The sequence below is a fragment of the Pseudorca crassidens genome, chromosome X, assembly GCF_039906515.1.
Source record: "Pseudorca crassidens isolate mPseCra1 chromosome X, mPseCra1.hap1, whole genome shotgun sequence".
In the NCBI taxonomy this organism is placed as follows: Eukaryota; Metazoa; Chordata; class Mammalia; order Artiodactyla; family Delphinidae; genus Pseudorca; species Pseudorca crassidens.
In genome coordinates, this window is record NC_090317.1 from 83,229,117 (window position 1) to 83,256,806 (window position 27,690).

Here is a 27,690-nt window from a genome sequence, read left to right on the forward strand (position 1 = left end):
CAGAGCCTGTGCTCTGCAATGGGAGAGGCCACAGCAGTGAGAGACCCGTGTACCGAAAAAAAAAGTATATAATGTGATATATATATATATATATATATATATACTACATTTCTTAATCCAAACATCTGTTGATATATACACACACACACATACACACAATGGAATATTATTCAACCATAAAAATAGAATGAAATTCTGTGATTTGCATCAACCTGGATGGAATTAGAGATTACGCTTACTGAAATAAGTCAAAGTAAAGCAAAAACTGTATGTATCACTTACATGTGGAATCTAAAAAATAACACAAGTGAATGTATATGCAAAACAGAAACAGACTCACAGATATAGAAAACAAACTTGTGGTCATCCAAGGGGCGAGTGGAGGTGGGAGGGACAAATCACAAGCACAGGATTACAGATATAAACTAAAATGTATAATATAAAATTGATAAGCAAGAAGGATACACTATATAGCACAAGGAATTATAGCCATTATCTTCTAATTACCTATAACGGAGTATAATCTGCAAAATACTGAATTACTGTGCTGTATACCTGAAACTAATATAATATTTAAATCTGCTATACTTCAATTAAAAATAAACGTTGGGCTTCCCTGGTGGCACAGTGATTGAGAGTCCACCTGCCGATGCAGGGGACACGGGTTCGTGCCCCGGTCTGGAAGATGCCACATGCTGCGGAGCCGCTGGGCCCATGAGCTATGGCTGCTGAGCCTGTGCGTCTGGAGCCTGTGCTCTGCAGTGGGAGAGGCCACAAGAGTGAGAGGCCCGCGTACCACAAAAAAATAAATAAATAAAAATAAACGTTAAAACATATTTAAAGACTGACCATATGAAGGCTTCCTGAACATGTGATGGGAGTACATTTGGTTACAGACATTTGGAAACAGTTGGGCAGTTTCTTTTAACGTTAAACATATACTTACCATATTGCTACTCTTAAGATTTTAACTAAGAGACATGAAAACATAGTTTGACACAAAGGCTTGTACATCAATATTAATAGCAGTTTTATGTGTAATAGTTAAGAACTGAAAACATCCCAAATAGCCATACAAAGAAACACTACACAACAAGAAAATAAACGTTCATTGCTTTAAATAACAGCATGAAAAAAATATCAAAATAATTATGCTGAGTTAAAAAAGACAAAATGAGTGTATTATTCTATTTATATAAAGTTCAATAAAATTCAAACTACTTTATAGTGAGAGAAAGCAGATCAGTGGTTGCCTAGGTGTAGGGATGGGGAGGTGTAGAGAGGAAAGCAATAAAAAGGGGTATAAAAAAACTTTTGGAGGTGATCGACATGGTCACTCTTATGATTGTGGTTAGGGCTTCATGAAAATTTACGTATGGATTGTCTTTATTTTATTTATTTATATATGTATTCATTTATTTAATTTTCAAAATTGAAGCATAGTTGATTTACAAAGTTGTGTTAGTTTCAGGTGTATAGAAAAGTGATTCAGTTATATATATATATATGTATATATGTATATATATTATTCAGATTATTTTCCCTTATAGGTTATTACAAAATATTGAGTATAGTTCCCTGTGCTACACAGTAGGATCTTGTTGGTTATTTCATATATAGCAGTGTTACATATAGAATATGTTAATGCCAAACCCCTAATTTGTCCCTCGCCCCTTTCCTCTTTGGTAACCATAAGTTTGTTTTCTGTGTCTGTGGGTCTATTTCTGTTTTGTACATAAGTACATTTGTATCATTTTTTTTGTAGATTCAACATATAAGTGATATCAAATGATATTTGTCTTTGTCTGGCTTACTTCACTCAGTATCATTATCTCTGGGTCATCCATGTTGCTGCAAATGGCATTATTTCGTTCTTTTATATGGCTGAGTAATATTCCATCATATATATGTACCACATCTTCTTTATCCATTCATCTGTTGATGGACATTTGGGTTGCTTCCATGTCTTGGCTATGGTAAATAATGCTGCAATGAACATTGGGGCACATGATACTTTTCGAATTATGGTTTTCTCTGGATATATGCCCAGGAGTGGGATTGCAGGATCATATGGTAACTCTATTTTTAGAATTTTTAAGGCACTTACATACTGTTCTCCATAGTGGCTGTATCAATTTACATTCCCACCAACAGTGCAGTAAGGTTCCTTTTTCTGAACACCCTCTACAGCATTTATTCTTTGTAGAATTTTTCATGATGGCCATTTTAACCAGTGTGAGGTGATACCTCATTGTAGTTTTGATTTGCATTTATCTAATAATTAGTGATATTGAGTACCTGTTTTTTGTCTCTTGGCCATCTGTATGTCTTCTTTGGAGGAATGCCGATTTAGGTCTTCTGCCCATTTTTTGTTATTATTATTATTTTTTGGTATTGATCTGCATGCGCTGTTTTTATATTTTGGAGATTAATCCCTTGCCAGTCATATCATTTGCAAATATTTTCTCTCATTCTGTAGGTTGTCTTTTCATTTTGTTTATGGTTTCCTTTGCTGTGCAAGAAGCTTTTAAGTTTAATTAGGTCCCATTTGTTTATTTTTATTTCCATTACTCAAGGAGATGGATCCAAAAAGATATCACTGTGATTTATGTCAAAGAGTGTTCTGACTATGTTTTCCTCCAGGAGTTTTATAGTATCTGGTCTTACATTTAGGTCATTAATCCATTTTGACTTTATTTTTGTGTGTGGTGTTAGAAGATATTCTAATTTCATTCTTTTACTTGTAGCAGTCCAGTTTTCCCAGTACCACTTATTGAAGAGACTGTCTTCTCCACTGTATATCCTTGCCTCCTTTGTCATAGATTAATTGACCACAGGTGTGTGGGTGTATTTCTGGGCTTTCTATCCTGTTCCTTTTATCTATATTTCTTGGTTGTAGGTTTTTTCTTTTTATCACTTTAAATATATTGTGCCACCCTCTTCTGGCCTGCAGACTTACTGCTGAAAAATCAGCTGATAACGTTATGGGGATTCCATTGTATATTATTCGTTGCTTTTCCCTTGCTGCTTTTAATATTTTCTCTTTGTCTTTAATTTTTTCAATTTGATTACTTTATGTCTCAGTGTTTTACTCCTTGGGTTAATGCTGCCTGGGACTCTCTGTGCTTCCTGGACTTGAGTGACTATTTCCTTTCCCATGTTATGGAAGTTTTCATCTATGATCATTTCAAATACGTTTTCTCAGGACCTTTCTCTATCTCTTCTCTTCCTGGGACCCCTATAATGCAAATGGTGGAGGATTTGACATTGTTCCAGAGGTCTCTTAAACCGTTCTCATTTCTCATCATCCTTTTTTCATTTATTCTGTGTTGCAGCAGTGATTTCCACCACTCTGTCTTCCAGCTCACTTATCTGTTCTTCTGCCTTGTTTATACTGCTATTGATTCCTTCTGGTGTATTTTTCATTTTACTTATTGTGTTCATCAATTTTGTTTGCTTATTCTTTATATTTTGTAACTCTTTGTTGAAAACTTCTTGTAACTTCTCTCTCTGTGCATCCATTCTTTTCCCAAGTTCTTGGATCATCATTATGATCATTACTCTGGACTGTTTCTCCAGTAGATTGCCTATCTCCATGTCACTGGCCTGTTCTTCTGGGGTTTTATCTTGCTCCTCCATCTTGAACATCTTCATCTGCTGTCTCATTTTGTCTAAATTTCTATTTGTATTTTTATGTAAGTGGAAGATTAGTTATGTTTCTTGACATTGGTGAAGTGGTCCTATATAGGGGATGTCCTATGTGTCCCAGCAGTACACTGCCCCCTCGTCACCCAAGGGCCAGGGACCAGATGGCCTGAGGTTAGGTTCTGACCTGTATTTGTGTCCTTGGATCTTCAGGCTGCTGGAACATAGTTTTCGTGCTTCTGGTGTCTGCCCCTTGGTGGGTGAAGTGTGTCTGGTGGCTTGTGCAGGTTTCTTGGTGGAAGGGTCCAGTGCCTGCACACAGGTGGGTGGAGTTGGTTCTTGGCCTTCTGGTGTGCAGGGTTTTGTTAAGGGGTGTGTCTAAAGGTGGCTGTAGGCTCAGGAAGTCCTTCAGCAGCCTGTCTTCTGATGGGTTGTGTTGTGTTCCTGTCCTGTCAGTTGTTTGGCCTGAGGAGTCCCAGCAGTGGCACTTACAGGCTATTGGGTGGGGCCAGGTCTAGGTGCTAATTACCCAAGCAAGATGTCTGCCTCCAGCAAGAGTTCAAGTAGATGAACACTCCCTAATACTTCCACCACCAGCTTTTACGACCCTAGAGAGAACCACAGCCACCCACTGCCTCCCCAGGAGCCCCTCAAGACCAGTAGGTAGGTCTGGGCCAGGACCCTATGAAGTCACTGCATTTGCCCTGAGTCCCAGTGCACATGAGACCTTGTGTGCACCCTCCAAGAGTGGAGTCTCTGTTTCTCCCATTCCTAAGGAGGTCCTTCAATGAAGCAATACTGGCCTTCAAAGTCAAATGCTCTGGGAGCTCCTCTTCTTGATGCCAGACCCCCAGGCTGAGGAGACTGAGAGAATTTCTGTGATATAATCATTTTCCTGTTTGTGGGTCACCTACCCGGGGTGTATGGTATTTGATTATATTGCCAGTGCACCCCTCCTACCATCTCATTGGGTATCTTCTTTATGTCTTTGGCTGTAGAAGATAATTTTTGGTAGGTTCCAGTCTTTTTATTGATGGTTGGTCAGCAGTTAGTTGTGATTTTGGTGTTCTAATGAGACGAGGTGAGCTCAAGGTCCTTTTACTCTGCCATATTTCCTCAAATCCCTTAGGGATTATTTTTAAATTTAAGGAATGTAAAAGCATGTTTGGAGTCAAAGAACCTTCAAATAATTTAAGGCCTGCAAAGCGCTTGTCAACTTATTAGCCAATTAGCTTTCCTCTAAAGTGAATAAAAAATCAAAATAGTCAAGATTTTTTTCCTATTTGTATTAATGTGATTTTTTTTGCATTCTCAGTCATATTTTACAAATATAAATAAATAAATACACTATAAATACACTTTTTTTCTTCAGTATTAGTAATGTGCATCTCAAGTACGGTCTTGATTTTCAGTTTGATGGTCCAGGAGCCTGTCCGATTCTGATGTGAACCACTTCTAGGCACAATTATGGGTCAGAAGTCTGATATTTAAGGAACACTCTGGACTAGGAACCTGCTTTTGGGAAAATGTAAAAGCGATGAGCAGTTATTGCAAATATCACTTGATAAGTCAACTACTCAAACACACTAACTGGGTTCTGTTACCAGAAAATTTCAACCAATTTCTGTCCTCAGCTCTTTTTCCCAATACCTCTTCAACCCTTGATATCCCACTCTAAGGTTGCATACCAGTCCAGAGTAGACTTGGGGAAGTGCTTCTTTCTTGGAAAGGTAAGTCATGTGCAAGAGTTGCTGAGGCAAAATGCAGCCAGTGGTTGGGAACAATCCTCAGCCTGGGCATGGAGAGCCTGGGAGATGCTGAGGAGGAAGAAAACATTTATTTTAGCATTTTTTAGCAATAAAGTATTTTTTATTTAAGGTATGTATATTTTTTAAGGCATAATGCTATTGCACACCTAAGAGACTACAGTATAGCGTAAACATAACTTTTATAAGCACTGGGAAACCAACAAATTCGTGTGACTCACTTTATTAATATTTGCTTTATTGTGGTAGTCTGGAACAGAACCTGCAATAACTCCAAGGTACACCTGTATATGGTAAGTACAGGTTTGCTCCCTGTTGTGTCAAAGATGGTCAGTGGCAGCTCTAGCCTCAGTAAAATTGTCATACATTACTCTGGAGATTCACTATATGAGTCCACTGGGCTTTGAAGCAAGCACGTTACGTCTGCATGTGCGGGATAAATGATGTGAAAACCAGTGACCCTCCTGCTGAGCAGGCTACAAGGAAAAGATTTCTTTTGACGAAAGTAACAATCTGACTTGTGAACCTCTTTTCACTCCAGGCCCTGCCCTCTGTGCTGAGCCTGAGTCCAAAATTTACCTCACAGAGAACTCAAATCCAAAGCCCAGATCCATGTGAGGCTGTCTAACTGTGGTGTGGGGCCCTGGGGAGCAAACTCCTAAAAGAGGGATGAGGGAGGTGAGGACAACAGTGAAATGTACAGAAGTTGAAAATAAATGTGGATAGATGGCGATTTCATTTTTTTTTCTTCCCATCGTCACCAGTTCACGAGTCAAATATAGCATGTATCGTTCTGAGAAGCTAAACCATCGTCAGGATATGAAGAGGGTTAAACTTCCAACAGATAAGGAAGACAGAGGGTCAGGTCCTCAGTGTTCCCTGCTGAGCAGATAACTAGAACAGTCCCTCTCAGCCACGTCCTCTGTTGGCAGACAGTGAAAATTTTTCCAGAGGAGCACTCAGGCCATCAGTCTCTGGTTCATTTTCTGGTCCCAGAGAGATCCTCTCTAGGGAGAGGATTGCCCCCATGAGTACTTTTCTTGAGATCAAATTCCTCTGAGCCAGTCAGAATGTGCCAAGCTTGCAGATGGCAGAGAATCGGGACCTGGGTGAAGTCTTGGAGTGGCCATGCAATCCCTGAGTGTGGTTTGGGGTGTTTGTAGTAAGAAGAAAGGGAGAGTGAATGAAAACTCTCTCACCCATACAATTCTTGAGGGGAAACTGGAGCTTAATGTAAGGAAGCCTGGGCATCCTCAGAAACTGTATTATATTCTGAGAACAGATGCAGGGCATGGGGAAGGTTTCTGTGGTTAAGTAGTTGTCAAGTTCGCCCAAAGCAGAGCTGGCCCCCAGGAGTAAAGACAGGGTGTACCCTGGCACCGTCCTCTCTTCTCTCAGTTGAACCAGGGAGAAACAACTACGTGAATTTTCAGGAACTACTAAAACTCAGCTCTTGCTCTGCATCCTCAGCCAGAGCACAGCAGGTTGAAGCGAAGGACAAAGCGAATAAGAATGTATCCTTGAGCGGTTACACAGCAGGGGGACTCTTACTCTTTTGCTGGGGTTCAGGAGTGGGGTCATTCTGGTTGTCAGTGGGAAGATGTGAGCCTTGATGGGTCCCTCCCAGCCTATGCCTCGTGGGGAGCTCCCAAGTTCAACTTCCTCCTGCAGGGAGAGACACAGCAGCTGCAGCTACACAGCCTACCTTCAGAAACGACAGACTAGAGGTGTGTTATCTCCACAAAACCTGGTTCTCAGTGATTTCTACCAAGTGAGAGTGCCTACTTGGATGCCTGGTGGTGACAGCTTCCCAAGTGGCAGGCCTAGAGAGCTGCTCCTCTTGTTAGTGAGCAGGTTTCAGATTTCACATTTGTGTCTCATCATTGTCAGGGTGGCAGTTAAGAGAGCCCGGGCAGCAGGTCCAACCAGCATTTAAAGGATAAACTTGCTGTTCATATTCAGGTCCTCCTGTTCAAGATCTCAGGGTGCCGGGGATAGGAGGCCAGCCCAGTCCTGTGTGAGAACAGAAGGCTGTGGGTTAATTTGTCTTGTGTGGTTTCTGAACAGAAGTGAATATGCTTTATACATTGGAAGTACTAGGAAGAGAGTACAAGATTCCAAGGATGAGCAACTATTATTAGAAAAAATAATAATTATTAAAAAAAGTATTTTTCCTCTGGATTTAGTGGTATCTTATTCTATCTATTGAATATGGACACACTGAAAGAAAAAGTTTAAAAAAAATTAAATTGTCTCTCCTTCCCAGTATAAGATGCCAGTCCAACCACTAAAGAATAGATCATTTGTCACTTAGGAATGGCAAAATTATGTGCCATTTTCCCCCATCAATTTTTGTCCATTTTGGAGCCTAAAGGCAATCAAGAAAAGTGCAATTAAAGCACTCAAATTGCCACCACTGGTAAACACGTACACTTTGTAAGACTAACACAGGAAACTTTTGCCCTGCTCCTCCATGGACAGGGCTCTGATGAGCATGGCTTTAAATGGAATCCAAGCATCTTCATCTTGGTAGGTACAGCTACCAAGAGAGTAGAGCAAAATTTCAGGTATAAACTAGTCTATTCCTGAGGAGATCATGTGATATTCACACTCATGGTGGAAGATTCCTGAGGAGAACATGTGATATGCACACTCATGGTGGAAGAGGCAATCTCACCACACACCAAGGTTCTCCTTGCAGGTAGAGCAGACAAGCCCTGGGTAGGACCAGAATGCGGAGTTCACAGGCTCTCTGCCCTACCCCCATGACACCCTTTTGTGCCAGAGCCTGGGTTTTGCAGCAAAACTCATTTCAGGCCAGGGAACCGTGGGTCCAACAAGAATTGTAAGCAGTCTATTAAAACTCTGGAAGTGGCCAGTCCTGCTGCTTTAATCATTAATTCACCAGAGAAACAATATGATGATAGATAGGGTACCTACCATTCATGCAAGGTAACAATAGAAGGGACCCCCCTAAACTGATAAAGGATATGAAGCCAGTTGTTAATGTTCTCCCTGTTCTAAATTCACCCTTTAATATATTCTCTCTGATAATGGATGAATTACCTTAAGCATCTCTCCTTCAAAGTGATCAAAATGTTACTGAAGGAGAAAGTGGCTCTCCTGTGACTTCTGGCTGTCAGAAGTGTGGGTGTAAGGATATCCTAGGTGCTCGGCCCCAAGCATGTACCCAGAACAACTGTCCTATCGAGTGTAGCCTGGTCATTGGCTTTCTGTGGCCCTCTTCATAGGGACATCCTGTGCTCCAAGCCAGCCACCTACCCGCTGATTTCCTCTAATTGATTGCTCTCCCGACCCACCCCACCTCACCACTAACGTTACCTCCTGCACTTCTCCCAAGGCTGCAGCCCTTACAACACCAAGGCCCTCCGGATCCTATGTATAGGACATTGTTAGCTCCAGGCCTCCAACCCCACCAGGACCCTTGCTCCTACTACACGTCTACATGCTGGCCACCAGCAGTGGCTTGTCCACACTGATGTGCTCCAGAGGGTACCTTCCTGCTTACCTTGCAACTGTAGACCAGCTGTGGTTTTGCAGACCTGCTCTGGCGCTGGCAAACCAGAAAACTTCTCTGCCATCCAGTAGGTTCTCCTACACCTTCTCCAATGAGGTGTGACCTCCAGTCTTGGGGAAGGACCCGCATTCCAAGTTTGTCTTTCCTTGGGTATGCTCCCTCAGGCCCAGGATACCATATAGAGTTTTCCTATATCTTATATATTCTACATTTGTCATAGTTTAATAATTCTTTATGTTAAACATTATGCTTCACTTTATGTTAAAATTCCCCTGTCCACTGTGTACTTTCCATATCCTGATTGGATCCAGATTGCTACAGAACACAACACCTACAGCAAATATCATTCCTGGAATTACTGAAAGCCTTCTTTTGAGAGCTGCATCAAGTAAGAATGTCCACTAACACCCAGAAAGAGTAGTAAGGGGAAAAAGAAGGAATAAAATGCTCGGAAAGGAAGAAGTAAGACTGGCATTGTTTGCAGATGACATGATTGTGTACACTATATTCTACAGGTATTTTCAAATTGGTAGAATCAATAAAAGAGTTTAGATAGCTGTTTGTAGGATAAAATATCAATATACGGAAGCCAATTGTATTGTATTTACCAGCAATAAATTTACAAAGTGAACATTTCAAAGGCAGTATTTGCAAAATATGAAGTACCTAGGATAAAATGTCCTCTTATAGGAAAAATATGAAGTATTATTGGGACACATTAAGGAAGTTCTTATTAAAAGGAGAGATAGACCATATCTATTCAATAACATTCCATATTATTGACAAGGAGTCAAATCTAAAAGTTCAACGCAATCTTAATTAGAACCTCAAACAAGATTTTGGTTGAAACTTTTCTGATGAATTGATAATATAAGTGGAGTTGAGACAGGCCAAAAATAACCTAGACATTCTTGAAGAACAAGGCAGAATTGAGTGGCCTTATCCAAAGATCAGAATTGTTTATAGATCTGTAGTAATTAATATTGATATGTGGTATTTAAAATGGACAGATAAATAGAGCCATGGTACTTAATAGAGAGTACACAAACTAGCCCATACATAGGTAGATGCGTGATTTATGACACATGTGGCACTGCAAATCAAGAGTAAAAGGGCAGACTTTTCAATAAGTGGTTCACTGAGACAATCAGATATCCACATGAAGAAAAAAAATGAAACTCTACTCAACACTATACACAAACATCACTTGTAGGTGGATTATGACCTAACTGTGAAAGGCAAAACCACAAATATTTCAGAAGGAAATATAGAGAATATTTTCATTGCCCCAGGGCAGGGACAGATTTCTTGAAACAGAAAAGCACTAACCACAAGGAAAAGAATGATAAATTTGACTATGTTATAATTAAGTATGTTATAACTAAGATTTGTTCACAAAGCACGGCATAAAGCAAGAGAAAATACAAACAACAAAGCAAAGGACTATTTTGGCCACACATATAACCACCAATGGACTGGTATTTAAAACACATAAAAAACTCATTGGATCAGTAAAGACAAGATGGAAAATAGAATAGAAAAATGGTGAAAGAGTTGAACATGAACAGGCTTTTCACAGAAGAGAAAATCCAAGAGGTTCATAAACATGAGAATGTGCCCAAACTTAGTAGTGGTAAAAAACAGTAAATTAAATTCTGGCAATACTTGGTGTAGATGAAGATGTGCAGGAGCAGGAACTCTCTGTGTTACTGGTGGGATTGTAAATTGGTACAACCACTATAGAAAACAATTTGGCATCGTGTAGAAAAGCTGAAGATACGCATACTCTGTGGGCCAGTGATTCTGTTCTTGCATGTATACCCAAGAGACTTTTAAACATGAGTCCCATGAAAAATGTCCAAGAATGTTCATTGTACCATTGTTCATAATAAAAAGCTAAAAACAACCCTGGATGAACCCAGTGTTCATCCAGTGTAGAATGAAATAATCATATCATAATCACTTTGCTAAAATCATGCACTGGAATGCTAGTCAACAATGGAGACAAAAGATCTACAGCTACTAGGAACAACATGATGAGTCTCTCAAATAAATATGATACACAGTGAAAGAGGCAGGCCATAAAAGGGAGCATGCAGCATGATTCTGTTGATATAACTTCATATAAACTGTATTGTTTAGGGATGCATACAAAAGTTGGAAAGTCATATTAAAAAAAAAGCACTGAAATGATTATCACAAAGTCAAGATAACGACTATATCTATAGGGGAGGGTATGGTTTGTGATTGAGAGGAATACGGTGGATGTATTCTGGAAGGCTGGCAATGGTCTATTTCTTGACCTTCGTCCTGGTTACACGGGTGTTTGCTTTTATAAATTATCTAAACCTGGCAGATATATTTTATGCATTCCTCTATACCTCAGATTTGAAAAAAATGTTTCCTCCAAAAAATGTAATAGAAAGAAAAATATGTGATGTAGAAATTTTGATGAGGCTTGAATTGTTATGGATGAAAAACTTGATCTTTTAATCAAGAGATCAGCAAGTGTCCATTATCATTAAAAGAGGGGAAAGAAGGGATTACTTAAACTATAGGTATCCCATAATCTAGTCATCACTCTAAACCTTTCTCTTGCCAGATTAATTCACCCTGTATTTATATCAATTCCCAACTCACTGATGACAGACAAATTGAAGGATCATCATCAACATTAATAAGATCATTAGGCATCATAGGCCAAATACATTACAGTGAGACTAGGCCACCACACTTAAATGCAAGCAGGCACATTGGGGCTATTGGGCATGCAAAAGGCATCTGTGCCTTGTTCTCAGGAGAGTCCACTGCAGTAACTTAGGGTTTAACCTTATCACATTTAACTAGTACTCTTGTCCAGAGACCTCCGTGTGCTGGAGAATCTAGAGTAAGCTGAAGAATGTCCTCATCATGCTGTGAGATTGGACATAAAATTTACCATGGTGCAACCAATGGTGGAAGAGCAGAGTTGGTTTAGGTTGTGTACCTTATAGGGAGAACCCAGGAGTGGGTTGGGTTCTCCAGATTTCAATATAAATTGTTTCATCCTCCAGGCTTTGCATTTCTAGGCTGAACAGTGCTAATCTGCTTCGGCCCCACCTCTTACTCAATCTAGTCTCTGCACCAGCAGGACAAAAAATTTAACTATGCGACAAATTTTCCTAAAGACATTGCTCAAGACAGTTCTGGATATGGAAGCTTTCCAGGAAATTTTTTTAAAAGACAACCTTTTCAGTAGGAATTGGTGGCACTATGGTTGTTTAATCTTGACACATAGCATATTCTCTCAGGAATTTTCTGTCATCCATTAATCCAGCCATCCATCCAGTAAACAATGTTTAATACAGGATAAGTGCTAACCACCATGTTTAGCACTGGGAGGGGCTGGGGGTGTGTTTATTTTGGTACATAAATCGGTAGTGAGGTACCGATTTATGTTGCATTTAGCAGATAGATAGCTAAGGTATTCATTCCAGCACCATTTCCCCTGTATCTGGGAAAACCTCCTTGATTTCCTACTAATATTAACTGTGGAACTTATTTATGTATACGAGGCTCTGACCCTGGGCTTTCTATTCTGTTCTAGAGACCCAGTACCAGAATATTCAAATCACGGTGGCGTTAAACACGCTTTTATATCTGATAGGGCCAGTTTCTGCGCATTGCACATTTTTTTTTTTTTTCCTTTCAGGAACGTGTTCGGGCCCGCGGCAGGGGGCGGGGTCGCACCTCCTCCGCGATTCTGGTTCCAGCGGAGCCTCATGGACGCGGAGATGGAAATCCCAAGGCTGCTCTCGGCTCGCGGGTCGCGACAGGGCGGCGGCGCTGGCAGCCCCGGGGGCGGCGGCCGGATCCACGGAGGTCCTGACCCGCGGGCCGGCCAGGCCCCCGCGCGCCGCCTCCTGCTGCTCCGGGGCCCCCAAGATGGCGGGCCCGGGCGGCAGCGTGAGGTGGCCCGCGCGGCCTCCCCGGGCCCGGGCCCTAGCCCGTTGGTGCCGACGCCCGATCACGCTGGCGGCGGCGGCGGCGGCGGCGGCGGCGGCGTCGGCGGCGGCGGCGGCGATGGCGATGACTTCTTCTTCGTGCTGCTGGACCCGGTGGGTGGAGACGTAGATTCCATGGGCGCCAGCCAGGCCGCAGGGCCCCTATGGAGGGAGGAGGCCGGGCTGGGCCCACGGTTCCATGGGCACGAAAGCGGCGCGAACCCCGAGGGCCGCCCTGCGCTGGGCCCCAGCTCCCTGTCCGCTATCCGCGCCCCAGTCCCGGCCCTGGCCCCGATTCCCGCCCCAGTCCTGGGCCCCGCCGCGGCCTTCGCGGGCACCGTCACCATTCACAAACAAAACCTGCTGTTGCGCTTCGAGAACGGCTTCCTCACCCTGGCCACGCCCCCGCCGCCAGCCTGGGCGCCTGGGGTCGCCCCTGCCCCGCAGCCCGGGGGTCTGATCGCCCCGCAAGCGGGGATCCCGCACGCCGCGCAGCCTGGGGACTGTCCCGAGCTGCTGCCCGACCTCCTGCTGGCCGAGCGGGCCGAACCCGCGCCCGCCCCAGCGCCCGAGGAGGAGGCGGAGGGCCCGGTTGCTGCTGAGAGTCCCCGCGGGCCGCTAGGCCCGGGCCAGGGCGTGGTGCTGTACCTGTGTCCTGAGGCGCAGTGCGGACAAACCTTTGCCAAGAAGCACCAACTGAAGGTGCACCTGCTGATGCACAGCAGCAGCCAGGGCCAGCGGCCCTTCAAGTGCCCCCTGGGCGGTTGCGGCTGGACCTTCACCACCTCGTACAAGCTCAAGAGGCACCTGCAGTCACACGACAAACTGAGGCCCTTTGGCTGCCCGGCAGAGGGCTGTGGCAAGAGCTTCACCACGGTGTATAACCTCAAAGCACACATGAAGGGCCATGAGCAGGAGAACTCATTCAAATGCGAGGTGTGTGAGGAGACCTTCCCCACGCAGGCCAAACTCAGCGCCCACCAGCGCAGCCACTTCGAGCCTGAGAGACCCTACCAGTGCGCATTTTCGGGCTGCAAGAAGACGTTTATCACAGTGAGTGCCCTGTTTTCCCATAACCGCGCCCACTTCAGGGAACAGGAACTCTTTTCCTGCTCCTTTCCTGGCTGCAGCAAACAGTACGACAAGGCTTGTAGGTTGAAAATTCACCTTCGGAGCCACACTGGTGAGAGACCTTTCCTTTGTGACTTTGAGGGCTGTGGCTGGAACTTCACCAGCATGTCCAAACTCCTTAGGCACAAAAGGAAGCACGACGATGACCGGAGGTTCATGTGTCCTGTAGAAGGCTGTGGGAAATCTTTCACGAGGGCCGAACATCTGAAAGGCCACAGCATAACCCACCTGGGCACAAAGCCTTTTGTGTGCCCCGTGGAAGGCTGCTGTGCCAGGTTCTCTGCTCGCAGTAGTCTCTACATTCACTCCAAGAAACACTTGCAGGATGTGGACACTGGGAAAAGCCGATGCCCAGTCTCCACTTGTAATAAACTCTTCACATCCAAGCACAGCATGAAGACCCACATGGCCAAAAGGCACAACCTGCGCCAGGATCTCTTAGCTCAGCTAGGAGCTGCAAATTCTCTTACGCCCAGCAGTGAACTTACCAGCCAAGGGCAGAATGACCTCGGTGATGCAGAGCTTGTGTCTCTCTTCTCTGATGTGCCCAGTAATAGTTCTGCTGCAGTATTGGACACCGCATTGGTGAACTCTGGGATCTTGACTATTGATGTGGCTTCTGTGAACTCAACTCTGGCAGGGAACCTCCTTGTTAATAATAATAATAATTCCTTAGGGCAGGCGGTGGACCCTCAGGCCTTGATGGCCACCAGTGACCTTCCTCAAAGTCTGGATACCTCACTCTTCTTTGGAACGACAGCTGCTGGTTTTCAGCAGAGTCCCTTAGATACGGATGATGTCTCAAGTCTAAGTGTGAGGCCTTCAGGATCTCTGAGCTCTTTGACTATGAAAACCTCGAGTCAAGAGCCCCAAGCTTTGACCCCCAGCAGTAAGCTAACAGTAGACACAGATGCTCTGACTCCTTCGAGCACCCTTTGTGAAAACAGTGTCTCAGAACTACTGCCGCCAACCAAAACGGAATGGAACGTACATCCTGATTCTGACTTCTTTGGAGAGGAGGAAGAAACCCAGTTTGCATTCTCCAATCCAGCAGGAAACCATGGGTCTCAGAAAGAAACAGATCTTATCACAGTGACTGGCAGCTCATTTTTGGTATGAACTAAACTCTATCCATTCCTTGCCACATGGCTTACTTTTATTGATGACACTCAATTTTAAGAGTATTCTGGACTAAATGTTTAAATGCAGTCATTTCTTATAGGTTTGAAAAAGAACAGAGCCCTGGGCTACAAATTTGGAGGTTTAAATTCTGATCTTGAGTCTGGAACTGACAGATTGTGTGACCCTGAACAAGTCACTTATCCTATCTGAGCCTTATTTATAAAATGAGTGGTTTGAATAGATTGTTTCTAAGGTCATTCCAGCTCTATTTTCATCATTTTGTGCTCTTCCTTGAAAATTTTAAGACCTTTTAAAATGATTAACAATTGCATGTGCTCCTAATGTAATGAAAAATGCATTGAGAGTTAATGATATGAGATGTAACTGGTGTTTAACTTTAAAAATTTAATGAAAATTTTACACAGTGCTAAAATATTTCTAAAATCTTGTGGTGAGCTTAAAGAAGAAGAAAGCTGAAAATCTGGGTTGGTTCTTTTTACCTGTTTATCTTTGTAGCCTCTTTTTTTTTTTTTTTTTTTTGATGGAAGGCTGTGTTGGGGAAAGTCCCAGTAATTTGATGAGACTCAGGCTCAGAAATACTGACTTTGTGGTGTTGAATAAGTGGCCTTATTAAGTCATTTCCTCTCACTAACCCTCAGTTCCCTAGGTGTAAAGCTGTTATTTTAATTTACACATACCTGATGCATTGTAGACTTCTTGTATCCTAGTAGTTAGGTATGGAGAGAAAAATGTTTTGTACTTTGGCTGTTTTAGTGAAGTTTTACACCTTTCCTGTCCCTCTTATTCCCTTCCTCAAAGAAATTAGCATAATTTAACACCATGCTCATGTGCAGGCACTAATGCTTTATGCAGGTTAAGAAACAGAAAAGGGAATCTCTTTCTTCCACAGATTAAGGATTTTTCTCCACACTATTCTGTGACTTTGCCAACTTTGCCAGTGTCTTTACTCTTGCATTCAAAGCCATCCTATAGAGTGACCGGAGAGCCTGTGGTTCCAAGGAAATCTGGGAATAGGCCAGAGTAAGGTTTTTCTCCCCTCTGTGCCCTGGAGAGCTCATTGTTTGCCTTCTCCCAGAGTTGGAATGAGAGTTTTACTTTGCATTTTGAGTAAATATTGTCTGTCTTACTTGAGTATAGCATTTTACAGTTTATGTAGCACTTTCACAACTGTTATATTTGATCTTCACAATATTTTAAGATAGTTATGGCAAAATTTCAACTATAAGACATATTAAAATTTACCTAACTCTTGCTTAGGAACTCTTGTGTGTGTGTGTGTGTGTATGCACATCAACTTTCATTCTACTCTTCTGAGTTTCATGATGACTTTTGTTTATAACCACTTGTTCCATTCCACATTAACATATGTCTCTTACCTTCTGCCAGCTCTGCTCCCTCTCCAACCTATTCTCTAGCGTGTCCATTCCATTCCTTGCCATGATCTCTCTTTTTTTTTTTAATTAGGTAAGCCTTTTTCATGGTCACCATCTCTCAGCCATTCAGGACATGGCCCATTTTTCAGTCCCAATATTTACTGCAAGTCTGAGTGTGCATTAAGAAATTATTTTCTGGATTTAGAGGTCAGTGTGTTTATATATGAATCAAATAATAATGGAAATGTTTTATATAAGGTTTTATGAGACATGTAGTTCTTCTATTCTTCTAAAATTTTTAACGTAGTTCGGCTGGCAAACACTATTAGTTGCTGTGAAATATTCTAATCCAGTACTGTTTGTATGTACATTTGTCGATAACAATCATAGCACTTTGGCAGTGCACTTTATAATTTGCCATTTTGAAATGCATCTGTACTGTCTAATTTTTAAATTGGTTGTACTCATTCAGTGAAAAAGCAAAAAGTATACATAAATTTGAAATCCAAAGAAATGGTCAGAGTGTGATTTTTTGTAACCATTTAACAGTTCTCCCTCAGCATTTTGGAAGGATTTTTAAGCCCATTTTAGAAATGTGTTGTCATTAGTTAAGTCCTCTTAAATAAGTTATTCTTCTTTTCCTACAGATAGGAATGCAGAAATCCCAGGTGAACATGCAGGTCTTAAGCATCTGTTAATATATATAACCATAAAAATATTTAAAAATCCTGTCATTTTGTTTCTTCAATCCCTCATTAAAAACAATCATAAAATATGCTTTTGTTCTATTCTGTGGAATTGTCAAAGGAAAGATTTTACTTTTCTTGAAGATAAAAATCTTGTAATTATTTATGGGCCCACATGGTTTCTTTCAGTCAATTTGTTCAAAAGATTTCCCATTCAATACCATTTTTCCAACATGATGGTGAAAATAGCATGAAATTACAGTCAAAAGTATCAGTACAAACATAATGGTTACATTTTTGTTAGTGTTGGCATAAATTTGCCATTTAAAAAAGTGGGGTATGGTTTAATGTTATCTCACTTGCTTTTTGTGCTTCTTCAGTCCTTGGTTTATTAAAATTTTGCCAATTGAAAACACAGTAACAAAATACTTTGCAGGAAGGTTTGCATCCAGGGGACTCTTGAACATATTCATCATGAGTTAAAATACCTTTATTTTGACATTTTTACCCTGGTCTCATTATAGTATTACATAATTGAAAGGCTTGAGTAGTAGAAGTGAAACTTGATAGAATATGAGGGTCATTTTTCTCTGGATTAAATACTTCATATTCCCATCCAGCAAAAATGAGAGAAGGGTATTTATGACTATTCCTTGATTCCAGATAAAGCATTGATTAATTGCCTGTTTGGGAATATCCATAATCCCTTAGTAATTACTGATATCAAACAGATCCATTTGATGATTTGGTAATAATAAAACCTAATTTAGATGCAGCTCATTCAAAATATTGATAATAGTGATAATTGAAATATAAGGCTGAGCTGAAATTTATGTAATTTATGTTTTTGAACAAAAGATTTGTTTAGCAATTTTTTAGAAAGTGAAATGTGTTTTGCACATTTAGAGAACAGGTTATCAAGCACTTTGTCAGACCACAACTATATATTAAAAGCAAAGCACTCATTACAAATGAATTTTTTATATTTTTCAAATCTGATTTGATTTGGTAACCATTTTTAAGCTAGGGACCTCATTGTATATTCTGAGTTAATTTACTGACTATATACAAAAATACAAGGTAGAAGAGTACTAGGGATGTAGATAAGAGGTATAAAATGTGAGCTACTTCTTAATTTTGGAGAGGACATAGGAATTAAATATTTCACATCTAAACAATATCAGCAAGCATGTTTTCAGACACTAACTTAATGGCTTGGAGGGAAAGGAGGGGCAGTAACTATGCTTTAATGGATGGTTAGATTTAGTTACATAGATAAGAGAATAGGTGAATTCCAGCCAGGAAAAAAAAAGCACAAGGAAAGAATTTGAAATGGAATTGGCCACACAACACGGAAAGACAACCTAGCTCAAATGCAGGACGCCTGTTTGATAAGTGCTAAGTGTTAGGCTTAGACTGCCAATATGGAGCCAATCTGAAGAGTTAAGAAAACCAGTCACAGTGGATAGGACTTTATTCTGGACATGGTTAAGAGTCAGTGAAGATATTTAAGAAGAGAAGTCAAATGATGAATATATAGAAAGTTTAATATAGTAGACATGTACAATGTGAATTTGATGAGGAGAGATGATGGGAAAATCATTTAGGAGTCTATTGTAATAATTTCAGGGTTCTGTGATGAAGGTTTGGACTGGGGTTGTGGCAGAAAAGGACAGATTGGAGATGTCTCTAAATTGGAGAAACAAATATAACTTGGTGACTGACTGAATATATGAAACATTTATGAGAAAAAGGAAGATCAGAAATGACTCTAAAGATTTTTTTTGTTGAAACTAAAAATTACATTTCTTTAACATGAACAATACGTTGAGTATTGAAGTCTTTTCAGGAATATATATTGAAAGATAATTAGTTCAGGCCATGTTTAATTTATTGGGAAGTGATAAATCAGTTATCCCTGAATAAACTATACATATTGTGGATTATACACACCACTAGACAGTGAGTGCCATTTCATCTCCCTTGGCTCCCTCATGTATTCTCAGATTTATATTCAACGTTTGTATTCTTGTTTGCCTTTGAGTACTTACAGGCCTCTTCAACCTCATACAATATCCTCCCAGAATACACTGCATCAAAATGAGCTATGTCACCTTTGTCTGACAGTTCTTTCTTACTACTACTCTCTTCCCTACTATGGATATTCAACGGATGTTTTATGTGGTACTTAGTAATATAATAAATCATTTCTCCAGAATTTGGGGGATGCTGCTTAGTCATTAATTTCAATAGTTCCTCAATATAAACTGCAAAATTGAATTTTACCTGTATTTTTCTCAGATTGGAAGTGATAGGGCTAGAATCGTCCAAAAATAACTTCCATGTGATCCTTGGGTCTCCTTACTCATAATCCCCTCTGTGACTAACTAATGTGGTGTGGGAACTCAGTCACAGGGATCACATCCTCTCTTATTTACATACCCTAGCATATTTTCTCCTTTTTCTTGTTACTCTTACCACTAATGGTGATAACTCAGGAGGAATGGAGTCCAAAGAAAGAGTGAGAGAGTAAATAAGTAGCATAAATAACTACCTAACAATTAAATTTTGTTTGATGGTGAATTTTGCTGTCCTGCATTGTCAACAGAAGGCTTCATCTCATTCTAATTTTCTGCTGACATTTATGGACCTGAAAAACACTTGGCCTACAGAAAACAATTCATCATTTTAAACAAAGCCAGACAATGATTCTTAACACTAATAAAGTGTGAATCCCTTAGGAATATCTCGTATTGTTATCAGCTTATTAAGAAGCTGGTAATTATTGAGTGCCTACTCTGTGTGAGATACTATAAGGTTTAAAACAAAAGCATATTTTATCAATTCATTCAAACAAACATTTTTGAGCACATATTTGACAATTTCTGTTGTTATGCTCACAAACATTATTATCCAGACAGAGAAAGAAAATCTCAAGCAATGAAAAATAATATATAATCAAGTTCTAAATGGTTACATTTTGGAATAATAAAGGATTAAATATTAGCTGTCATTCTTAGAGTATGGACTAAAAATCGTGATAAGGAAAAATTCAATGCACAGATTATCAAAAGTATTTCCAAAAATTCTAAGAATCTAAAATTTAATCTGGCATACAGCAGTTAGATTAAACTATCCTAAATTAAAACTTAAACAGAAATTTGAGTGATAGCTTAAATAATTATAGCAAAATTCTTTGGTAAATAACTTTTAAATTATGCTTTATTTTTATTTATTCTAAATTGGAATCCTGGATGTAGTGTTATACATGAAAGTGATCATATAAAACAAATATGTTATTTTGAAAGAGAAAACTATAGAATATAAATAAATGGTGTTAAGATAAATAAAATTTCCTTTCCTTATATTACACATAATGGCAAATTTTAATTTTCTGAAATAAAAAACAAGGACTTTAATTTGAATGTAACTATTTCATATAGGTACACTAGTTGAAAAGAAGAGTATATAAATTTCATGTGATATTTAGGACTGAGAACTGGAATTTAGCATGGTGAACCCTGAGAATTCACCAATTATGTGGTGAGGGTCAGATTAGTCATCAAACAAGAATTTAAGATTATGAATAAAATATAAGTAGCTTAACATATTTGGAAAGGGGAACAAAGTCCACCATAGCAAAATAAAACTCTCTTTAGTGACAAGCAACACTACATTTCCACAATGCAAAGCAATTACAAATGGTAGCAAAAACAAAGGTATTTCAACTCTAGGCATTCTCACTTTGGAATGAAGCCAAGAAATTATTAATCTTTATCAGGACCTACTTCCCTTTCCTGTTTACACAATACAATGGAGGGATATAACTGCAGTATGAGACTACATTACACTGGATGTGGAAGAAGGAAGCTGATCACATATCTGTTTGTGGGGAAATTAGCCAAAACAGAGAGCTGAAGTGGAAATTCCTCAGGCAATGACTCAGTGAATAGAGCAGCAGTTCATTCCAGGCTAGTTCCAATTTTAGAATGTGTGCTTCTGGACAGATATTTTTTTCCTCCTGATTCATGTTGGTATTAATTAATTAATGCCAAACATAGCACTTGGTGTTTCTAAATAAATGCAACATTTTTGCCCCTTAAAGTCACCTTACGTTCCTGTGCTTCTTAGAGCTAAATTTTTTTTGTTAATTATCAATAATATCAATAAGAAGTGTCGTCAGAGGCCATGACATACTAATAGAAAAAAATGTCATATATTTATTATTTTTGCCTCACTTTCCAAAATGTTGATTAAGTAAAACTTATTTTTCTATTTTTTTCTTTGAAGATTCACTTTCCCATGGGTATGTCATTGTTTATGTACTTAGAAAGCAATAAGACTTGGGAGCATTGTTAAATAAGTGTTTGCAATTATAACCTTAGTAATTTGACTACCTTGAAAATTGGAGAAGCCTAGGCTAGATGTACTACTTTCCTAAATAACAGAGAGGGCTTATGGAAAGGAATGAAGGACAAATTCATTGAGAAAAAAGAGATTCATTTCTGTTATTAAATCAGACTTTGTATTTATCAATCTTACTGATTAATCTTGTACATTTTACAGCATATTATAGTCTGCTTTTAGAAGACTCCATATACAGCACTGAGTCTTTCTTTAGATGAGACCTTAAAAAATTGATTTGTTTTATATTTAATTTTTATCGAATTATATTTGACATAACAATATAATGTCGGTTTCAGGTGTATGGCATAGTGATTTGATACTTTTATACATTATGAAATGATTACCACAATAAGTCTAGTTATCATCTGTCACCATACAAAGTTGTTACAATATTATTGACCATATTCACTATGCTGTGCATTACATCTCCGTGACTTATAGCTGGAAGTTTGTACCTCTTAATCCCCTTCACCCGTTTCACCTGTTCCCCCACCTGCCTCCCCTCTGGCAACTACCAGTTTGTTTTCTGGATCTATAGTAGACATTGGATCGTCCTTTTCACTACTAAATCTATGTACCAAATCTACTGAATATTGTAAAGACTTGCTGCATAGGATCTTGTTTGCAAAGTGATTCTGGTTGTCCTTCACCTTAGATTATTTTGGGGCAAAAAATTCCTCAAAGATAAAATGTTACCTGGACTTGCAAAAATTGTTAAGGATTCTTCCCCAAAACAGAAATGAAAATAAAATTTAAACAACAAAAAAAGAAGATAAGTTTTCTCTATAGCCAAGTGTTTTGGCTTTTCCTAAGTGTCTCTGGTCTACAACATCTGTATAAAAGCACAATGGCGATTTAAAAACACACCCAGTATTTTCCAGTTACAGTTAGCAATATAAAACCTTCAAATAGATGTTATTGTAACATTGGTCATCTGTCTATCTAATACTATCTGGCTTTCAGAAATTCCATGAGGATAGTAAGAAGTGAAGAGAAAAGTTTTCCAAATTTAGGCTTGCCTATTGAAATGCCAAAATGTGGTCAAATTAGATGCTGTTTATTTTACATGTTTGACGTTTTAGTGTTTGGTGCTTTCAACTATTTCTACTCCAAATAGTTGAAAAAGTATTTTAAAACTAAATGTGAGTATTTGATTCATGACATTAAAGTTGATAATTCATTTTTATTGATTTTACTTTGCAAGATTGATGCATTGTTGAATTCAGTAAACATTCAGATAACAAACTATAGGTTATCTGTTTTGAAACTGCATTATATATTTTAATCATTCCTTGCTTTAAATTTTAAGCTACCATATATTGAATCATAACTGGGTCTATGAAGTATTTTATTTGTAAAATTTATTGTTTTTTATATTTTAATTGAAACAACATATATTACATACAGATCATAAGAATATGTAGCTACATGAATTTTCACAGAGTGAGTACATCCATGTAACCACTACCCAGATCAAGAACTAGAATACTACCAGAAGCTAAAGTTCCTTCATGTCCTCTTCCAGGCACTATTATCCTGAACCAAAAAAATATCTTGGCTTCTAAAACCATAAATTCAGGCCTTTGTTTGTTTCTCTGTTATTATTTATTATTATTGAGATAAAATTCATGCAACATAGCATTCACTATTTTATCCACTTTAATGTGTACCATTCAGTGGGTTTTAGTACATTCACAATGTTGTGGAATCATCACAGACGGCCATTTCCAGAATATTTCATTATTCAAAAAGAAACCCCATACCCACTAAGCAGCAATCCCCCATTCCTCCCACCCCCTAGAAACTACTAATTTACTTTCTGTATCTATGGATTTGCCTATTCTGCATATTTCATCTGAATGGAATTATACAATATGTGACCTATTGTGTCTGGATTATTTTACTTAATATAATACTGTTTTCAATGTTTGTCTGTGTTATAGCATGTATCAGTACTTCATTCTCTTTGTGGCTGAATAATGTTCCATTGTATGGGTATACCACATTTTGTTTATTCATTCATCAGTTAATGGATTTTTGGGTTGTCTCCACTTTTGGGCTATTATGAATAATGCTGCTATGAACATTTGTGTACAAATTTTTGTATGAATATATTAAAACCATAGATTAGTTTTGCTTATTTTTAAGTTTTATGATGTGTATTCCTTTTGTGTTTGACTAATAAGTCAAAATAAGTAAAATATTACTCAACAGTTTGTTTGTAAGATTCAGCCATGTTTGCATGTAGAAATAATTCACTTTTTTCTTGTACAGAATTTTATTGTATGCCTATATCATAATTACTTTTACATTCTGTTTATGGGCATTAATGTTTTCAGGTTTGGGCAAGTATTAATTATGCTGCTATGAGCATTCAAATATACCTTTTTTGGTGAGGATATGTATTCATTTCTATGAGTTATATACCAAGAAGTGGAGCTTGATATGTCTAGTTTTAGTAAGTACTGTCAAACAGTTTCCAAAGGTTCTTGTACTAATTTACACTCCTACCAGCAGTTATGAATGGTCTAGTTATTCCTCAACCTGACCAGGACCTGGTAATGTTTGACTTTTTCATTTAATCATTCTAGAGTGTGTTTACTGGAATAGCATTGTAGTTTTAATTTACATTTCTCAACTAAAATCAGGAATTGTTGCCTAGGTAATTACAGAAGAAAGCTTAAGCTTATTTAAAAAATTTAGATGTAACAATTTATTTGAAATCCGCTTTATAGTGAATTTTCTGGAAGTTTCTGTGTTTCAGAGAAATAGAATGCCAAAGAAATGCATATTATGTACCTTTAGTTATTAATAAAAATCACGTTGTAAATTGACATAGAGACTTTTAAACTGTATCTCTGTATATTGCTGCTGCTATTAATTCATATTGGTAAAGTGTTTAGATAAAAATTATTGGAAAAATATGGAGATAAAATTGAACTTGGCTTGTGGTTTTTTTTTTTTTAACATCTTTATTGGAGTATAATTGCTTTACAATGGTGAGTTAGCTTCTGCTTTACAACAAAATGAATCAGTTATATATATACATATATTCCCATATCTCTTCCCTCTTGCATCTCCCTCCCTCCCACACTCCCTATCCGACCCCTCCAGGCGATCACATAGCACCGAGCTAATCTCCCTGTGCTATGCGGCTGCTTCCCACTAGCTATCTACCTTACTTTTGGTAGTGTATATATGACCATGCCTCTCTCTCGCTTTGTCACAACTTACCCTTCCCCCTCCCCATATCCTCAAGTCCATTCTCTAGTAGGTCTGTGTCTTTATTCCTGTCTTACCCCTAGGTTCTTCATGACATATTTTTTCTTAAATTCCACATATATGTGTTAGTACATGGTATTTGTCCCTCTCTTTCTGACTTACTTCACTCCGTATGACAGACTCTAGGTCTATCCACCTCAAGACAAATAGCTCAATTTCGTTTCTCTTTATGGATGAGTAATATTTCATTGTATATATGTGCCACATCTTTATCCATTCATCTGATGTTGGACACTTAGGTTGTTTCCATCTCCAGGCTATTGTAAATAGAGCTGCAATGAACATATTGGTACATGACTCCTTTTGAATTTTGGTTTTCTCAGGGTATATGCCCAGTAGTGGGATTGCTGGGTCATATGGTAGTTCTATTTGTAGTTTTTTAAGGAACCTCCATACTGTTCTCCACAGTGGCTGTATCAATTTACACTCCCAACAACAGTGCAAGAGGATTCCCTTTTCTCCACACCCTCTCCAGCATTTACTGTTTCTAGATTTTTTGATGATGGCCATTCTGACTAGTGTGAGATGATATCTCATTGTAGTTTTGATTTGCATTTCTCTAATGATTAGTGATGTTGAGAATTCTTTAATGTGTTTGTTGGCAGTCTGAATATCTTCTTTGGAGAAATGTCTATTTAGGTCTTCTGCCCATTTTTGGATTGGGTTGTTTGTTTTTTTCTTATTGAGCTGCATGAGCTGCTTGTAAATTTTGGAGATTAATCCTTTGTCAGTTGCTTCATTTGCAAATATTTTCTCCCATTCTGAGGGTTGTCTTTTGGTCTTGTTTATGGTTTCTTTGCTGTGTAAAATCTCTGAAGTTTCATTAGGTCCCATTTGTTTATTTTTGTTTTTATTTCCATTTATGTAGGAGGTAGGTCAAAAAGGATCTTGCTGTGATTTATGTATAGAGTGCTCTGCCTATGTTTTCCTCTAAGAGTTTGATAGTTTCTGGCCTTACATTTAGGTCTTTAATCCGTTTTGAGCTTATTTTTGTGTATGGTGTTAGGGAGTGATCTAATCTCATACTTTTACATGTACCTGTCCAGTTTTCCCAGCACCACTTATTAAAGAGGCTGTCCTTTCTCCACTGTACATTACTGCCACCTTTATCAAAGATAAGGTGTCAATATGTGCATGGGTTCATCTCTGGGCTTTCTATCCTGTTCCATTGATCTATCTTTCTGTTTTTGTGCCAGTACCATACTGTCTTGATTACTGTAGCTTTGTAGTATAGTCTGAAGTCAGGAAGCCTGATTCCTCCAGCTCCGTTTTTCATTCTCAAGGTTGCTTTGCCTATGCGGGGTCTTTTGTGTTTCCATACAAATTGTGAAATTTTTTGTTCTAGTTCTGTGAAAAATGCCAGTGGTAGTTTGATAGGGATTGCATTGAATCTGTAGATTGCTTTGGGTAGTAGATTCATTTTCACAATGTTGATTCTTCCAATTGAAGAACATGGTATATCTCTCCATCTACTTGTATCATCTTTAATTTCTTTCATCAGTGTCTTATAATTTTCTGCATACAGGTCTTTTGTCTCCTTAGGTAGGTTTATTCCTAGATATTTTATACTTTTTTTTGCAATGGAAAATGGAAGTGTTTTCTTGATTTCATTTTCAGATTTTTCATCATTAGTGTATAGGAATGCCAGAGATTTCTGTGCATTAATTTTCTACACTGCTACTTTACAAAATTCATTGATTATCTCTAGTAGTTTTCTGGTAGCATCTTTAGGATTCTCTACGTATAGTATCATGTCATCTGCGAACAATGACAGCCTTACTTCTTCTTTTCCAATTTGGATTCCTTTTCTTTCCTTTTCTTCTCTGATTGCTGTGGCTGTTTGTTTTTTGTTATTGAGCTGCATGAGCTGCTTGTAAATTTTGGAAATTAATCCTTTGTCAGTTGCTTCATTTGCAAATATTTTCTCCCATTCTTAAGGCTGTTTTTTGGTCTTGTTTTTGGTTTCCTTTGCTGTGCAAAAGCTTTGAAGTTTCATTAGGTCTGATCTGTTTATGTTTGTTTTTATTTCCATTTCTCTAGGAGGTGGGTCAAAAAGGGTCTTGCTGTGGTTTATGTCATAGAGTGTTCTGCCTATGTCTTCCTCTAAGAGTTTTATAGTGTCTGGCCTTACATTTAGGTCTTTAATCCGTTTTGAGCTTATTTTTGTGTATGGTGTTAGGGAGTGATCTAATCTCATACTTTTACATGTACCTGTCCAGTTCTCCCAGCACCACTTATTGAAGAGGCTGTCCTTTCTCCAGTTTATATTCCTGCCCCCTTTATTAAAGATAAGGTGACCATATGTGCGTGGGTTTATCTCTGAGCTTTCTATCCTGTTCCATTGATCTATCTCTCTGTTTTTGTGCCAGTACCATACTGTCTTGATTACTGTAGCTTTGTGGTATAGTCTGAAGTCAGGGAGCCTGATTCCTCTAGCTCCGTTTTTCGTTCTCAAGATTGCCTTGGCTATTCGGGGTCTTATGTGTTTACATACAAATTGTGAAATTTTTTCTTCTTCTGTGAAAAATGCCAGTGGTAGTTTGATAGGGATTGCATTGAATCTGTACTTAGCTTTCAGTAGTACAACAATTTTCACATTGTTGATTCTTCCAATCAACAATTTTTCCAATTTCAACTTTCTTAAAATTACCAAGGCTTGATGTGTGACACAAGATATGATCTATCCTGGAGAATGTTCCATGAGCACTAGAGAAAAATGTGTATTCTGTTGTTTTT

General features: G+C 38.9%; 1 protein-coding gene across 1 annotated transcript; it reads left to right on the forward strand.

Annotated features, from left to right (window-relative positions):
- The first annotated feature begins 12,331 nt into the window (after nucleotides 1–12,331).
- Nucleotides 12,332–23,812, forward strand: LOC137217571 (zinc finger X-linked protein ZXDB-like). Its single transcript, XM_067724585.1, has 2 exons — nucleotides 12,332–15,176; nucleotides 16,671–23,812. The coding sequence occupies exons 1-2, from the start codon at nucleotides 12,711–12,713 to the stop codon at nucleotides 16,761–16,763; spliced, it is 2,559 nt and encodes an 852-aa protein (XP_067580686.1). The 5' UTR covers nucleotides 12,332–12,710; the 3' UTR covers nucleotides 16,764–23,812.
- The last annotated feature ends 3,878 nt before the right edge of the window (nucleotides 23,813–27,690 follow it).